The sequence below is a fragment of the Oncorhynchus mykiss genome, chromosome 13, assembly GCF_013265735.2.
Source record: "Oncorhynchus mykiss isolate Arlee chromosome 13, USDA_OmykA_1.1, whole genome shotgun sequence".
NCBI classification, from domain to species: Eukaryota; Metazoa; Chordata; class Actinopteri; order Salmoniformes; family Salmonidae; genus Oncorhynchus; species Oncorhynchus mykiss.
The window spans coordinates 3584403-3603184 of NC_048577.1; the positions used below are offsets into that span (position 1 = coordinate 3584403).

Below are 18782 nucleotides of genomic sequence, written 5' to 3' on the forward strand. Positions count from 1 at the left end.
AGTGTCAAACGATTCATTTACAGTCACGTCCATAATTATTGGCACCATTGATAAAAGGTATTGAAAATTCAATTATTTTATACCAATACAATTTCTCAGAGAAAGAGGTTTTGTTTAAAGGTCCAATGCATTTATACACAATCCAATATGACCCATGGGCTTTATAGTCGTCTCTATTTAGAACAACAAACAGGAAGCCAAAATGCACACAGTCATCAAGCTTGGTGAGAGATTATTACATATGTATAAGTGATTGATAAGACTGAAGTAGATCAGTAGGTCATTCAAAAATCTATATTGCGTTGCAGTGCCTTAGACCTCTGCGCCACTCGGGAGCAGCACATCCTCCATATAATTAATCCCATAGGCCTAATGGTACTGTAGAGCTCTTTTTACTTGCACACAATATAGCTGGTACAGAGTCAGTGTGAGGGGGCACCGGTTAGTCGAGGTTACATGTACATGTAGGTGGAGTTATTAAAGTGACTACTAGATGATAACAACAGAGAGCAGCAGTGGTGTAAAAGAGGGGGGGGCAATGCAAACAGTCTGGGTAGTCATGTGATTAGATGTTCAGGAGTCTAATGGCTTCGGGGTAGAAGCTGTTTAGAAGCCTCTTGGACCTAGACTTGGCAGTCTTTGACAATTTTTAGGGCCTTCCTCTGACACCGCCTGGTATAGAGGTCCTGGATGGCAGGAAGCTTTGCCCCAGTGATGTACTGGGCCGTACGCACTACCCTCTGTAGTGTCTTGCGGTCGGAGGCCGAGCAGTTGCCATACCAGGCAGTGATGCAACCAGTCAGGATGCTCTCGGTGGTGCAGCTGTTAAACCTTTTGAGGATCTGAGGACCCGTGCCAAATCTTTTCAGCCTCCCGACGGGGAATAGGTTGTGTCGTGCCCTCTCCACGACTGTCTTGGTGCGCTTGGACCATCATCCCTAAGTTTATACATCCACAGTGCGATCAACGGAACATTTCAACCTTGTTTAACATTTATAGTCCAAATGTGTCATGATTTCAATATTTTTATTAGTTTGCACGTTTCAATTGGGGACTTTTATTTTGAAGGCGATACGCCGATTCCCCTTTTGCTGCTCACAACACTCGCGTGTTTGAATGAACGAAGGAGCCCACGAGTACCTTCAGGCTCAACTCGAGAAGAGTACGATAAACGTTGACTAGTAGCTCTGTAATTTAGCAAATTAAACGACACATTGTTAGCATTTAATCCAACGTGTACGATCAAGGAGTGAGATTTGGTACAGTAGCTACCGTAAGCAATCCCGGCTCGTGTCGTTTGTTGTGCTTGCATGTTAGCTAGCTAGCCAATTCTGCTATACTTGCTAGTGCCAAACAATAAACCAGATAGTTAATGTTATCCAGGTAAATGTGTTTTTTCTAACAGTTAACAAACTATTATCCAGGAGTCCTGTATATGATCAAATATGTCCGAAGCACAAGACTTGAGAAAGCGCAGTAAGAAACGCTATGGCGGCGGACACCGGAGTAAGAAGTACAAGGGTTCCCGGGAGCTCGAGGTGGGCATGCAAGGTGTCCTCATCACCTGCAATATGAACGAGAGGAAATGCACCGCGGAAGCCTTCAACCTGCTGAACGAATACGCCGACCAACTCTACGGACCTGAGAATGTAAGCAGTACATTTAGCGAGGCCATGTACGAATACGTGACGAGGTGTTTCCCTTAATTCCTTCCTTGAACTCGTCACTGGTGGAACGGATAACTGTCCAATCATGTCATTCAAATCAGGCATCAACTGAACGTAAATAGGAGTCATTTCTAAAGTATCTGCGCCAAGCCAACTTTCAGTGTGAATTGGTAATCGGTATTGGTAATCTTTGTTAATAGTTATAAATCTTAAGTCTTTTTTTTCTTTTTTTTTGTTTAAACGAACTTCTCTAAACTCTTCTGATAACCCAGTTTAAGGAACCCGAGGAGAGCAGTAGTGAGGAAGAGGATGATGAAGATGTGGAGGCGGCTCTGAAGAAGGAGGTGAAGCAGCTCAAAGCGTCGTCGGGGAAACGGCAGCGGCGCTTCCAGGCCATGGACAGCGGGGCCAACAACGTCATCTTCATCAAGACCAAGAACCTCGGTGAGGAAGAGTTTGACAGACAGCATCCGAGCTTCTTAGACCGAGATGAAGCATGTCTCAAAAGACTCCCAGTATATATTTATATTTAATTGAACCTTTATTTAACTGGGCAAGTCAGTTAGGAACAAATTCTTATTTACAATGACGGCCTACACCGGCCAAACCAGGACGACACTGGGCCAATTGTGGGACTCCCAATCGCGGCCGGTTGTGATACAGCCTGGATTCGAACCAGGGTGTCTGTAGTGACCCCTCTAGCACTGAGATGCTGTGCCTTAGACCGCTGTGCCACTCGGGAGCCCACTACCCTGGACCAGGGCCCCGAGTGGAGAGTGAGACGACTCATTTATAGCAGACACTTTTATCATAGTTCTTTAGCTCATTTCAATAATCATTAGTTGTATCCTAGCCTGGGTACCAGTCTGTTTCGTGCCGTCATGCCACTACTTGGCATGACAAGGAGCTGACATGATAGCAGAAACAGATCTGGGACCAGGCTAGGTTTTATCCTTAGTTCAATAAAGAACTGCCAACATTGACAGTTACACCTATTCAGAAGTTCTCAAAATAGTCTGTTTTGTTTATAACTAACTAGTATTTTTATTCTCCTCTGTCTCTCTCTCGCTCTCTCGCTCTCTCTCTCTCTGTCTCTCTGTCTCTGTCTCTCTCTCTCTGTCTCTCTCCCCTCTCTCTCTCTCCCCCCTCTCTCTGTCTCTCTCTCTCTGTCTCTCTCCCCTCTGTCTCTCTCCCCTCTGTCTCTCTCCCCTCTGTCTCTCTCCCCCCTCTCTCTCTCTCTCTCTCTCTCTCTCTCTCTCTCTCCCCCCTCTCTCTGTCTCTCTCTCTCTCTGTCTCTCTCTCTCTCTCTCTCTCTGTCTCTCTCCCCTCTGTCTCTCTCTCTCCCCCCTCTCTCTGTCTCTCTCTCTCTGTCTCTCTCCCCTCTCTCTCTGTCTCCCCTCTCTCTCTCCAGACCCTGAGAAGCTGGTGCATCACATCTTGTCAGACCTCCACATCACCAAGAAGAACAAGTCACGAGTCATCCTCAGAATGCTGCCGGTGAGCACATGTAATGTCATGGGGCTTAGTATGAGATGTCGTGGGGCTGAGTATCAGGTGTCGTGGGGCTGAGTATCAGGTGTCGTGGGGCTGAGTATCAGGTGTCGTGGGGCTGAGTATCAGGTGTCGTGGGGCTGAGTATCAGGTGTCGTGGGGCTGAGTATCAGGTGTCGTGGGGCTGAGTATCAGGTGTCGTGGGGCTGAGTATGTGGTGTCGTGGGGCTGAGTATCAGGTGTCGTGGGGCTGAGTATCAGGTGTCGTGGGGCTGAGTATGAAGGTTTCCTGACCGTCCAACCAGAAGAGAGAGGGAAAGACTGGCTGGAAGAATGTCTCTTTTTGGGAAGGTGTGTTTTTTTTTTGGTGGTGGTGGGGGGGGGGGTTCCTTGTGGTTCTGATGGTTCTCCGTGTGTTCTAGGTGAGTGGAACGTGTAAGGCGTTCCAGGAGGACATGGATAAGTACCTGAGTGTGTTCTTAGAGCCGTGGTTTAAAGCCCCCAACCAGGGCAGCTACCAGATCGCCTTCAAGGCCCGGAACAGCTCCCACAACAAGAGGGACGACATCATCAAGGCCCTGGCAGGTGGGCTACATGGACACAGTACTGGGAAACACATCTCGAGATACAGTGTGTTCAGAGACCAGAGAATAAGCCCAAATCAAATCACATTTTATTGATCACGTGCACCGAATACAACTGGTGCACATTGAAATGCTTTACGAACCTTTCTCAACGATGAAGAGTTTAACATTACAATGGTAACCAACACGAGGAATACAGTAACATGGTAACTAACACAATAACATGGTAACTAACACGAGGAATACAGTAACATGGTAACTAACACTAATACAATAACATGGTAACTAACACGAGGAATACAGTAACATGGTAACTAACACTAATACAATAACATGGTAACTAACACGAGGAATACAGTAACATGGTAACTAACACTAAAACAATAACATGGTAACTAACACGAGGAATACAGTAACATGGTAACTAACACGAGGAATACAATAACATGGTAACTAACACGAGGAATACAATAACATGGTAACTAACACAATAACATGGTAACTAACACGAGGAATACAATAACATGGTAACTAACACAATAACATGGTAACTAACACAAGGAATACAATAACATGGTAACTAACACGAGGAATACAATAACATGGTAACTAATACAATAACATGGTAACTAACACGAGGAATACAATAACATGGTAACTAACACTAATACAATAACATGGTAACTAACACTATTACAATAACATGGTAACTAACACAATAACATGGTAACTAACACAGTAACATGGTAACTAACACGAGGAATACAATAACATGGTAACTAACACGAGGAATACAATAACATGGTAACTAACACAATAACATGGTCACTAACACGAGGAATACAATAACATGGTAACTAACACAATAACATGGTAACTAACACGAGGAATACAATAACATGGTAACTAACACTAATACAATAACATGGTAACTAACACAATAACATGGTAACCAACACGAGGAATACAATAACATGGTAACTAACACAATAACATGGTAACTAACACGAGGAATACAATAACATGGTAACTAACACGAGGAATACAATAACATGGTAACTAACACGAGGAATACAATAACATGGTAACTAACACTAATACAATAACATGGTAACTAACACGAGGAATACAATAACATGGTAACTAACACGAGGAATACAATAACATGGTAACTAACACAATAACATGGTAACTAACACGAGGAATACAATAACATGGTAACTAACACTAATACAATAACATGGTAACTAACACTAATACAATAACATGGTAACTAACACTAACACAATAACATGGTAACTAACACAATAACATGGTAACCAACACGAGGAATACAATAACATGGTAACTAACACAATAACATGGTAACTAACACGAGGAATACAATAACATGGTAACTAACACTAATACAATAACATGGTAACTAACACAATAACATGGTAACTAACACGAGGAATACAATAACATGGTAACTAACACGAGGAATACAATAACATGGTAACTAACACGAGGAATACAATAACATGGTAACTAACACAATAACATGGTAACTAACACGAGGAATACAATAACATGGTAACTAACACTAATACAATAACATGGTAACTAACACAATAACATGGTAACTAACACGAGGAATACAATAACATGGTAACTAACACGAGGAATACAATAACATGGTAACTAACACACTAACATGGTAACTAACACGAGGAATACAATAACATGGTAACTAACACGAGGAATACAATAACATGGTAACTAACACGAGGAATACAATAACATGGTAACTAACACGAGGAATACAATAACATGGTAACTAACACGAGGAATACAATAACATGGTAACTAACACGAGGAATACAGTAACATGGTAACTAACACAATAACATGGTAACTAACACGAGGAATACAATAACATGGTAACTAACACAATAACATGGTAACTAACACAATAACATGGTAACTAACACAAGGAATACAATAACATGGTAACTAACACGAAGAATACAATAACATGGTAACTAACACGAGGAATACAATAACATGGTAACTAACACGAGGAATACAATAACATGGTAACTAACACGAGGAATACAATAACATGGTAACTAATACAATAACATGGTAACTAACACGAGGAATACAATAACATGGTAACTAACACGAGGAATACAATAACATGGTAACTAACACGAGGAATACAATAACATGGTAACTAACACGAGGAATACAATAACATGGTAACTAATACAATAACATGGTAACTAACACGAGGAATACAATAACATGGTAACTAACACGAGGAATACAATAACATGGTAACTAACACGAGGAATACAATAACATGGTAACTAACACGAGGAATACAATAACATGGTAACTAACACAATAACATGGTAACTAACACGAGAAATACAATAACATGGTAACTAACACAATAACATGGTAACTAACACGAGGAATACAATAACATGGTAACTAACACGAGGAATACAGTAACATGGTAACTAACACGAGGAATACAATAACATGGTAACTAACATGAGGAATACAATAACATGGTAACTAACACAATAACATGGTAACCAACACGAGGAATACAATAACATGGTAACTAACACTAATACAATAACATGGTAACTAACACAATAACATGGTAACTAACACGAGGAATACAATAACATGGTAACCAACACAAGGAATACAATAACATGGTAACTAACACGAGGAATACAGTAACATGGTAACTAACACTAACACAATAACATGGTAACTAACACTGAGGAATACAATAACATGGTAACTAACACAATAACATGGTAACTAACACGAGGAATACAATAACATGGTAACCAACACAAGGAATACAATAACATGGTAACTAACACGAGGAATACAATAACATGGTAACCAACACAAGGAATACAATAACATGGTAACTAACACTGAGGAATACAATAACATGGTAACTAACACAATAACATGGTAACTAACACGAGGAATACAATAACATGGTAACCAACACAAGGAATACAATAACATGGTAACTAACACGAGGAATACAATAACATGGTAACTAACACAATAACATGGTAACTAACACAATAACATGGTAAGTAACACAATAACATGGTAACTAATACAATAACATGGTAACCAACACGAGGAATACAATAACATGGTAACCAACACGAGGAATACAGTAACATGGTAACTAACACTAACACAATAACATGGTAACTAACACTGAGGAATACAATAACATGGTAACTAACACAATAAAATGGTAACTAACACGAGGAATACAGTAACATGGTAACCAACACAAGGAATACAATAACATGGTAACTAACACTAACACAATAACATGGTAACTAACATGAGGAATACAATAACATGGTAACTAACATGAGGAATACAATAACATGGTAACTAACACGAGGAATACAATAACATGGTAACTAACACGAGGAATACAGTAACATGGTAACTAACACTAACACAATAACATGGTAACTAACATGAGGAATACAATAATCAGGATAGATAATAATAAGGTATTTGAGGTAGATATGTACATGAAGGCAGGGTAAAGTGACTAGACATCAGGATAGATAATAATAAGGTATTAGAGGTAGATATGTACATGAAGGCAGGGTAAAGTGACTAGACATCAGGATAGATAATAATAAGGTATTAGAGGTAGATATGTACATGAAGGCAGGGTAAAGTGACTAGACATCAGGATAGATAATAATAAGGTATTTGAGGTAGATATGTACATGAAGGTAAAGTGACTAGACAGGATAGATAATAATAAGGTATTTGAGGTAGATATGTACATGAAGGCAGGGTAAAGTGACTAGACATCAGGATAGATAATAATAAGGTATTTGAGGTAGATATGTACATGAAGCCAGGGTAAAGTGACTAGACATCAGGATAGATAATAATAAGGTATTTGAGGTAGATATGTACATGAAGGTAAAGTGACTAGACAGGATAGATAATAATAAGGTATTTGAGGTAGATATGTACATGAAGGCAGGGTAAAGTGACTAGACATCAGGATAGATAATAATAAGGTATTTGAGGTAGATATGTACATGAAGGTAAAGTGACTAGACAGGATAGATAATAATAAGGTATTTGAGGTAGATATGTACATGAAGGCAGGGTAAAGTGACTAGGCATCAGGATAGATGATAATAAGGTATTTGAGGTAGATATGTACATGAAGGCAGGGTAAAGTGACTAGACATCAGGATAGATGATAATAAGGTATTTGAGGTAGATATGTACATGAAGGCAGGGTAAAGTGACTAGACATCAGGATAGATAATAATAAGGTATTTGAGGTAGATATGTACATGAAGGCAGGGTAAAGTGACTAGACATCAGGATAGATAATAATAAGGTATTTGAGGTAGATATGTACATGAAGGCAGGGTAAAGTGACTAGACATCAGGATAGATGATAATAAGGTATTTGAGGTAGATATGTACATGAAGGCAGGGTAAAGTGACTAGACATCAGGATAGATAATAATAAGGTATTTGAGGTAGATATGTACATGAAGGCAGGGTAAAGTGACTAGACAGGATAGATAAGGTATTTGAGGTAGATATGTACATGAAGGCAGGGTAAAGTGACTAGGCATCAGGATAGATAATAATAAGGTATTTGAGGTAGATATGTACATGAAGGCAGGGTAAAGTGACTAGACATCAGGATAGATAATAATAAGGTATTTGAGGTAGATATGTACATGAAGGCAGGGTAAAGTGACTAGACATCAGGATAGATAATAATAAGGTATTTGAGGTAGATATGTACATGAAGGCAGGGTAAAGTGACTAGACAGGATAGATAATAATAAGGTATTTGAGGTAGATATGTACATGAAGGCAGGGTAAAGTGACTAGACATCAGGATAGATAACAATAAGGTATTTGAGGTAGATATGTACATGAAGGCAGGGTAAAGTGACTAGACATCAGGATAGATAATAATAAGGTATTTGAGGTAGATATGTACATGAAGGCAGGGTAAAGTGACTAGACATCAGGATAGATAATAATAAGGTATTAGAGGTAGATATGTACATGAAGGCAGGGTAAAGTGACTAGACATCAGGATAGATAATAATAAGGTATTTGAGGTAGATATGTACATGAAGGCAGGGTAAAGTGACTAGCCATCAGGATAGATTATAATAAGGTATTTGAGGTAGATATGTACATGAAGGCAGGGTAAAGTGACTAGACAGGATAGATAATAATAAGGTATTTGAGGTAGATATGTACATGAAGGCAGGGTAAAGTGACTAGCCATCAGGATAGATTATAATAAGGTATTTGAGGTAGATATGTACATGAAGGCAGGGTAAAGTGACTAGACAGGATAGATAATAATAAGGTATTTGAGGTAGATATGTACATGAAGGCAGGGTAAAGTGACTAGGCATCAGGATAGATAATAATAAGGTATTTGAGGTAGATATGTACATGAAGGCAGGGTAAAGTGACTAGGCATCAGGATAGATAATAATAAGGTATTTGAGGTAGATATGTACATGAAGGCAGGGTAAAGTGACTAGACAGGATAGATAATAAGAGTAAAATAAAGAACAGAGTAGCAGCAGAATATGATGAGTGTAAATAAAGGTGTGTGTTTGTGGGTTTAAAGTCTAGTGATTGTGCGATCAGTGTAATATAGTTCGGACACCTTTTATTGACTATTTATCAGTCTGACTATTTATCAGTCTGGCTATTTATCAGTCTGGCTATTTATCAGTCTGGCTATTTATAGCAGTCTGGCTATTTATAGCAGTCTGGCTATTTATAGCAGTCTGGCTGTTTATAGCAGTCTGGCTATTTATCAGTCTGGCTATTTATCAGTCTGGCTATTTATCAGTCTGGCTATTTATCAGTCTGGCTATTTATATCAGTCTGGCTATTTATAGCAGTCTGGCTATTTATAGCAGTCTGGCTGTTTATAGCAGTCTGGCTATTTATCAGTCTGGCTATTTATCAGTCTGGCTATTTATAGCAGTCTGGCTGATATAGAGGGTAGCAGAGTGAACAGTGACAGTCTATGGCCTGGGTGGCTGATATAGAGGGTAGCAGAGTGAACAGTGACAGTCTATGGCCTGTCTGGCTGATATAGAGGGTAGCAGAGTGAACAGTGACAGTCTATGGCCTGGGTGGCTGATATAGAGGGTAGCAGAGTGAACAGTGACAGTCTATGGCCTGGGTGGCTGATATAGAGGGTAGCAGAGTGAACAGTGAGAGTCTATGGCTTCTGCATCGCTGGGCAGCTCTCGGCTGGGTTTCCCTTTGTAATCCGTTACCGTCTGCAAAGCCCTGCCACATACGACGAGCATCGGAGCCTCTGTACTACGATTCCTCCTATATTGTCCTTCTGCATGTTTGATGTCCTAGCTTTCTTGTATGTGTCCGTTCCTTGTAAGTGGTAACTCTAGCTTTTAGCCCAGCGTGAATACTGCCTGTAATCCATGGTGTTTGGTTTGGATACGTTCTTAGAGGTACTGTGGGCGCGTTCATCGTCTATGCACTTATTGAGGAAGCTCGTGACTGTTGTGGTTGAATCCCTGGAACATATCCCAATCTGTGCTAGCAAAACGGTCTTGTAGCCTCGTGTCTGCTTGGTCCGACCACTTCCTTATTGAGGACCTCCCTCTTTTACCTTTGATCTATTGTGATGCCGTATAATCACAGAGATCCTATCAAATAGAATACATTAAATTATATTATAGAATTCTAAAACGGTCTTCTAGAATACATTAAATGAAGTTCTATTATAGAATTCTAAAACAGTCTTCTAGAATACATTAAATGAAGTTATATTATAGAATTCTAAAACGGTCTTCTAGAATACATTAAATGAAGTTCTATTATAGAATTCTAAAACGGTCTTCTAGAATACTGAAGACAGATTTAATCTTCCTCAAAGTCAAACCTCTTTGCTTGGTCCAACCACTTCCATCCTAGATGTTTCTGTGTCTCTCATTGGACCATTTTCCCCAGACACAGATTAAGCCTGGGCCTGGTCTGATGAGCATGCTGGGTAGAGATTACATCCAGGAAACTGTCTCTATATGTTCCTAGTGTATTCATATCTCACACACCTGTCCTCTGTCCATGGCACAACCCCTCTGTGTGTCTGTGTCTCATTGGACCATTTCCCCCAGACGCAGATTAAGCCTGGGCCTGGTCTGAGAAGCATGCTGGGTAGAGATTACATTCAGGAAACTGTCTCTATATGTTCCTAGTGTATTCATATCTCACACACCTGTCCTCTGTCCATGGGACAACCTGTGTGTGTGTGTGTGTGTGTGGTCTGTGTGTGTGGTCTGTGTGTATGTACTGTGTCTGTGTGTCTGTGGTCTGTGTCTGTGTGTATGTACTGTGTGTCTGTGTGTGTGGTCTGTGTCTGTGTTTATGTACTCTGTGTGTGTGTCTGTCTGTGTATGTGTGTGTCTGTATTGTGTCTGTGTCTGTGTGTGTGTACTGTGTTTGCTCCTATAAACTCTGTACCTGGCCTCATTATGTTTATCTCCCGCTGCAGGCCTGGTGGGGAAGATGAATCCTAAAAACAAGGTTGACCTGACCACCCCTGAGCTCACCATCATCGTCGAGGTCATCAAGAGTGTGTGCTGCGTCAGCGTCGTCAGGGACTACACTCTATACAGGAAGTACAACCTGCAGGAGGTTGCCAAGGAGGAGGGGCCTAAAGATGGGAAACAGGGAGAGGTCACCACAAACCAGGAAGAGATCAAGTCGAACCAGGAAGAGAAGGATGGGAAACAGGAAGAGATCAAGTTGAACCAGGAAGAGAAGGATGGGAAACAGGAAGAGATCAAGTCGAACCAGGAAGAAAAGGATGGGAAACAGGAAGAGATCAAGTCGAACCAGGAAGAAAAGGATGGGAAACAGGAAGAGATCAAGTCGAACCAGGAAGAAAAGGATGGGAAACAGGAAGAGATCAAGTCGAACCAGGAAGAAAAGGATGGGAAACAGGAAGAGATCAAGTCGAACCAGGAAGAGAAGGATGGGAAACAGGAAGAGATCAAGTCGAACCAGGAAGAAAAGGATGGGAAACAGGAAGAGATCAAGTCGAACCAGGAAGAAAAGGATGGGAAACAGGAAGAGATCAAGTCGAACCAGGAAGAAAAGGATGGGAAACAGGAAGAGATCAAGTCGAACCAGGAAGAAAAGGATGGGAAACAGGAAGAGATCAAGTCGAACCAGGAAGAGAAGGATGGGAAACAGGAAGAGGGAAAGGATGCCCCAAAAACAGACAGGGAAGGAAAGGGGGAGGAAGAGAAGTAGATCCCTGTACCAGGTAGGGAGAGAAGAAGAGGGAAGGAAAGGGGGAGGAAGAGAAGTAGATCCCTGTACCAGGTAGGGAGAGAAGAAGAGGGAGGGGAATGAGGGAGGAAGAGAAGTAGATCCCTGTACCAGGTAGGGAGAGAAGAAGAGGGAGGGGAATGAGGGAGGAAGTGAAGTAGATCCCTGTACCAGGTAGGGAGAGAAGAAGAGGGAGGGGAATGAGGGAGGAAGTGAAGTAGATCCCTGTACCAGGAGGGAGAGAAGAAGAGGGAGGGGAATGAGGGAGGAAGTGAAGTAGATCCCTGTACCAGGAAGGGAGAGAAGAAGAGGGAGGGGAATGAGGGAGGAAGTGAAGTAGATCCCTGTACCAGGAAGGGAGAGAAGAAGAGGGAGGGGAATGAGAGAGGAAGTGAAATGGGACTGATAAACAACTCAAAAGGCATCTCACAGTGCAGGTGATGCAGTCAGTGTGTTTTTATGTAGCTTTACTGTAGAACAGGTCCTATTCCTGTTGTCCATTCCAAATGGAACCCTAATCCCCATATATGAGTGCACTATATAGGGAACAGGAATAGGACCTGGTCTAATGTAGTGCACTATAAAGGGAATAGGGTGCCAACGGGCCTGGTCTAATGTAGTGCACTATAAAGGGAACAGGGTACCATAGGACCTGGTCTAATGCAGTGCACTATAAAGGGAACAGGGTACCATAGGACCTGGTCTAATGTAGTATAGTTAACTAGTACCAGGTTTGGTGCATAGTTAACTAGTACCAGGGTTGGTGCATAGTTAACTAGTACCAGGGTTGGTGCATAGTTGACTAGTACCAGGGTTGGTGCATAGTTGACTAGTACCAGGGTTGGTGCATAGTTGACTAGTACCAGGGTTGGTGCATAGTTGACTAGTACCAGGGTTGGTGCATAGTTAACTAGTACCAGGGTTGGTGCATAGTTGACTAGTACCAGGGTTGGTGCATAGTTAACTAGTACCAGGGTTGGTGCATAGTTAACTGGTACCAGGGTTGGTGCATAGTTGACTGGTACCAGGGTTGGTGCATAGTTGACTGGTACCAGGGTTGGTGCATAGTTGACTGGTACCAGGGTTGGTGCATAGTTGACTAGTACCAGGGTTGGTGCATAGTTGACTAGTACCAGGGTTGGTGCATAGTTGACTAGTACCAGGGTTGGTGCATAGTTGACTAGTACCAGGGTTGGTGCATAGTTGACTAGTACCAGGGTTGGTGCATAGTTGACTAGTACCAGGGTTGGTGCATAGTTGACTAGTACCAGGGTTGGTGCATAGTTGACTAGTACCAGGGTTGGTGCATAGTTGACTAGTACCAGGGTTGGTGCATAGTTGACTAGTACCAGGGTTGGTGCATAGTTGACTAGTACCAGGGTTGGTGCATAGTTGACTAGTACCAGGGTTGGTGCATAGTTGACTAGTACCAGGGTTGGTGCATAGTTGACTAGTACCAGGGTTGGTGCATAGTTGACTAGTACCAGGGTTGGTGCATAGTTGACTAGTACCAGGGTTGGTGCATAGTTGACTAGTACCAGGGTTGGTGCATAGTTGACTAGTACCAGGGTTGGTGCATAGTTGACTAGTACCAGGGTTGGTGCATAGTTGACTAGTACCAGGGTTGGTGCATAGTTGACTAGTACCAGGGTTGGGATCAATTCCCTGTTCATTTCCAGTCAATTCAGTAAATACACTGAAATTCAATTTCTCTTCGATGTGTTCCGATTTAGGAACCTTTTGGAATTTGGGGTTACATTCTGAATCGAAAAGGGAACAGACACCAACCCTGGTACTAGTTAACTATACTACATTAGACCAGATCCTATGGTACCCTGTTCCCTACATAGTGCACTACATTAGACCAGATCCTATGGTACCCTGTTCCCTACATAGTGCACTACATTAGACCATATCCTATGGTACCCTGTTCCCTACATAGTGCACTACATTAGACCAGGTCCTATGGTACCCTGTTCCCTACATAGTACACTACATTAGACCAGGTCCTATGGTACCCAACCCTGACTACGACAAAATCCCTTCGGTCCTCCATTTTGTATTGTCTCCAACATGTCCTCCTCATCGCTGACAGTCCATTGGTCTCCTCTCCATCACTGAAAGCTGATGGGTAAAATTTTTTTTAAATGTCATTAGATTTTTTAAATAGATACATTTTTTTTAAACATAAAGGTGTCATATTTTTATTTTATTTTATTTAAATTCCCTCGTTTTCTAGAAATCCAGGGAATTGTAAAACCAGGGAATTCATTGAAAGTTCACAGAATTTTTCAACCCTAGTCACCTGGCAGTCTTTCCTCTGTAAATTAATGTTAGAAGACTAGTCGTCTAAGTTGACCCAGTTCTTACAGGGCTGGTTTCCCGGACCCAGATGAAACATACTCATGGACCCAGATGAAACATACACATGGACCCAGATGAAACATACTCATGGACCCAGATGAAACACACTCATGGACCCAGATGAAACATACTCATGGACCCAGATGAAACACACTCATGGACCCAGATGAAACATACTCATGGACCCAGATGAAACACACTCATGGACCCAGATGAAACACACTCATGGACCCAGATGAAACATACTCATGGACCCAGATGAAACATACTCATGGACCCAGATGAAACGCACTCATGGACCCAGATGAAACATACTCATGGACCCAGATGAAACATACTCATGGACCCAGATGAAACACACTCATGGACCCAGATGAAACACACTCATCGACCCAGATGAAACACACTCATCGACCCAGATGAAATGCACTCATGGACCCAGATGAAACGCACTCATGGACCCAGATGAAACATACTCATGGACCCAGATGAAACATACTCATGGACCCAGATGAAACGCACTCATGGACCCAGATGAAACATACTCATGGATCCAGATGAAACACACTCATGGACCCAGATGAAACACACTCATGGACCCAGATGAAACACACTCATGGACCCAGATGAAACATACTCATGGACCCAGATGAGACATACTCATGGACCCAGATGAAACATACTCATGGACCCAGATGAAACACACTCATGGACCCAGATGAAACATACTCATGGACCCAGATGAAACACACTCATGGACCCAGATGAAACACACTCATGGACCCAGATGAAACATACTCATGGACCCAGATGAGACATACTCATGGACCCAGATGAAACATACTCATGGACCCAGATGAAACATACTCATGGACCCAGATGAAACACACTCATGGACCCAGATGAAACACACTCATGGACCCAGATGAAACACACTCATGGACCCAGATGAAACACACTCATGGACCCAGATGAGAATCTCCATTTTAAGTGTTTCTTAGTCCATGGGGCTGTTATGTATCATTTTAGTAGGAGTGCTGATCTAGGATCAGGTTCTCCCTGTCCATATCATTGTATTTGTTATAATCTTAAAGACAAAACAGATCCTAGATCAGCTCTGAGACCATTGATGCGGCCCCAGGAATGTAAGGCCTGATCTGAGTGCAGGACTCTCTCGTATACTGTCCGATAATGGAGGTATACTGTAATATACCTTTTTGTTTTGTAGAACAGAGTAACCCCAAAAAAAACGATCCTTGAAATAAAGTGATTTTGTTTTGTGTGTTTTTATATTCTCATTCTCCCTCCAATTTCTTTTCAAAGTAACTCACCAGCTCGGTTTCCATCTAACTGACGGGAGATTTTTCAATGCGAATATTGTGAAAATCTGCATAAAAACGATATGCAAATTTTCCCACGAGAGAGAGAGATGTGTTTCCATCAAACTGACTTGTAGCAGATAAAAAGGCTGTGTGTGATGACTTGGTGCATATGAAATACATTGTTTTCAGGGTTTAATTCCCACGTACCGACAATCTGTTTCCGTTGCATTTTCAGCTGTTGATAGTTGTCTCACGAGACATGTTGCGTTGTATAGCGAGCGATGAGATTATGTACTAAAGAGAGGAATAATTGTTATTTGTCAAAGGGCAGTCCAGCATCAATCATCGTGTCATCGGAATAAGACCCTCAAAATGTATTGAAAATGAGCATCAAGATCACCGTGCTCTTTCACCACCCTGTGAAGTTCATGATTTCTACGTATTTCATCTGTAGCCTAATAAACTGCTTGCTTTCCCGACGAGTCGTAGGGGAGGACCACACACCACGTCATCGCGTAACTCAACGGTTACTTCCATGTGATGGTTATTATATCAATATCTGTGCATAAAATCCCACCTTGTCCAGCGTATTTTGTTTTTGTCGACATGTGGAAAGTTTACCGAAAACAAATAGTTGTTTCCGTCAGGCCTGTCATGACATTTTTACTTAACTCAGATTTTTTTTTAAATCATACATTTGTGTGTAAACCTGGTTACAGATACCTATTCCAATTTAATTTAGCCATTACTGCTGTGTAACACCAGGTGACGCTGTATCACACTGTAGACCCAGCCAGTAGCACAGAGGTGACCAAATCCTCTTCATATAGAGAGCTACCGACAGAGCAGGCTTTTGCTCCAGACCTATATTTATTTATTTATTTTCTTCTTGTCCCATCGCGGGCACTCCGCGTCCTCCGAAACAACCCGGCCAAGCCGCACTGTTTCTTGACACAATGCCCGCTGAACCCGGAAGCCAGCCGCACCAATGACTCGGAGGAAACACCGTAACCTGGCAACCAGGATCTTTAGTGGCACAGCTAGAGATCACTGTACCACTCGGGAGGCCCTGCTCCAGACCTATTTTACACAACACACCTGGTTCAGCTAATCAAGGTTCTGAGTATCAGCTGATTAGTGAAATCAGGTGTTGCAATAAGGCTGGAATAAAACCTTGCTATTGGTGTATAACTCTGGCCACTCCGACTCCTGGGTCCAATTCATTAGGGGCACACCGTAGCAAAACATTTTGCAATGGGGAGAAGGAGTATTATTGGGCTAGTGCAGGTAGTCCCTCCCTGTTTTTGACCAGAGTAACTATTCACTGCAAAACAACTGAAGATGGCCAAGTTCAGTGCATCAGCCATCTTCATATCTCTCCTTAATGAGCAGGTCAGGATCATTGAAGCATTGGCCCATAGTCTGGACACTCACCATCTCAGGGGTGTTAGAATGATTCCCTAATGGCCCCTATTCCCTATATAGTGCACTACTGTAGACCAAAGACCTATTCCCTATATAGAACACTACTATAGACCAGAGCCCTATTCCCTATATAGTGCACTACTTTAGACCAGAGCCCTATTCCCTATATAGTGCACTACTTTAGACCAGAGCCCTATTCCCTATATAGAACACTACTATAGACCAGAGCCCTATTCCCTATATAGTGCACTACTGTAGACCAGGGCCCTATTCTCTATATTGTGCACTACTGTAGACCAGGGCCCTATTCCCTATATACAACACTACTATAGACCAGAGCCCTATTCCCTATATAGTGCACTACTTTAGACCAGAGCCCTATTCCCTATATAGAACACTACTATAGACCAGAGCCCTATGGCACCCTATTTCCTATATAGTGCACTACTATAGACCAGAGCCCTATTTTCTATATAGTGCACTACTTTAGACCAGGGCCCTATTCCCTATATACAACACTACTATAGACCAGAGCCCTATTCCCTATATAGTACACTACTTTAGACCAGAACCCTATTCCCTATATAGTGCACTACTTTAGACCAGAGACCTATTCCCTATATAGTGCACTACTTTAGACCAGAGACCTATTCCCTATATAGTACACTACTTTAGACCAGAGCCCTATTCCCTATATAGTGCACTACTTTAGACCAGAGCCACATTCCCTATGTAGTACACTGCTATAGACCAGAGACCTATTCCCTATATAGTGCACTACTTTAGACCAGAGCCCTATTCCCTATATAGTACACTACTTTAGACCAGAGACCTATTCCCTATATAGTACACTACTTTATACCAGAGACCTATTCCCTATATAGTGCACTACTTTAGACCAGAGCCCTATTCCCTATATAGTACACTACTTTAGACCAGAGACCTATTCCCTATATAGTGCACTACTTTAGACCAGAGACCTATTCCCTATATAGTGCACTACTTTAGACCAGAGACCTATTCCCTATATAGTGCACTTCTTTGGACCAGGGTGTCACTTGAGTGTAATTTGAGCGACAACTCATTGAGTTCCATTATGGATCTGTAGGCAGAGTGAAGTGACTGTCAGACAGACAGAGACAGGGGGGATGGGTTGTACTAATTGGCTCATAGACTTCCAGTGATATTGACAGACAAACAGATAGGAGAGACAGGTTGTCAATGTGGAGACGGAGGCTTCCATTAGAACAGAACAGAATATTTTCATATTGAATTCTGTCTTCCATTTAGTAGGAGCTGACTCATTTGTAAAGCTAATTTAGAACACCTCTCTCTCTCTCTCTCCCCTCTCTCTTTCTCTGCCTCCCGCCCCCGTCTCTCTCCCTCCCGCCCCCGTCTCTCTCCCTCCCGCCCCGTCTCGCTCGCTCTCTCTCTCTCTACCTCCACCTTCTCTCTGCCTCCTCTCTCTCCCACCCCCACCTCTCGCTCCCCCCTCTCTCTCTCTTCCTCCCACCCCCTTCTCTCTGCCTCCTCTCTCTCCCGCCCACACCTCT

General features: G+C 42.1%; 1 protein-coding gene across 5 annotated transcripts; it reads left to right on the forward strand.

Moving 5' to 3' along the window:
- The first annotated feature begins 1054 nt into the window (after positions 1-1054).
- On the forward strand, positions 1055-12674 carry LOC118938406 (THUMP domain-containing protein 1-like). Of its 5 annotated transcripts, none has more exons than XM_036942261.1 (6): positions 1055-1162; positions 1425-1649; positions 1940-2111; positions 3079-3164; positions 3581-3743; positions 11337-12113. In XM_036942261.1, the coding sequence occupies exons 2-6, from the start codon at positions 1446-1448 to the stop codon at positions 12098-12100; spliced, it is 1389 nt and encodes a 462-aa protein (XP_036798156.1). In that variant the 5' UTR covers positions 1055-1162; positions 1425-1445; the 3' UTR covers positions 12101-12113. The 5 variants fall into 5 exon arrangements, with proteins under 5 accessions (XP_036798156.1, XP_036798155.1, XP_036798158.1 ...); XM_036942260.1 differs by having other exon boundaries at positions 1083-1273; XM_036942263.1 differs by adding an exon at positions 12412-12674 and having other exon boundaries at positions 1101-1649.
- Positions 12675-18782: the final 6108 nt, after the last annotated feature.

Excerpts from the sequence above, each read along its gene's own strand:
- LOC118938406 (XM_036942261.1), top strand. The coding sequence starts at position 1,446 with ATGTCCGAAGCACAAGACTTGAGAAAGCGCAGTAAGAAACGCTATGGC. Across the intron at positions 1,650-1,939 it reads AACTCTACGGACCTGAGAAT|TTTAAGGAACCCGAGGAGAG; the intron begins GTAAGCAGTACA and ends CTGATAACCCAG. Across the intron at positions 3,165-3,580 it reads TCATCCTCAGAATGCTGCCG|GTGAGTGGAACGTGTAAGGC; the intron begins GTGAGCACATGT and ends CGTGTGTTCTAG.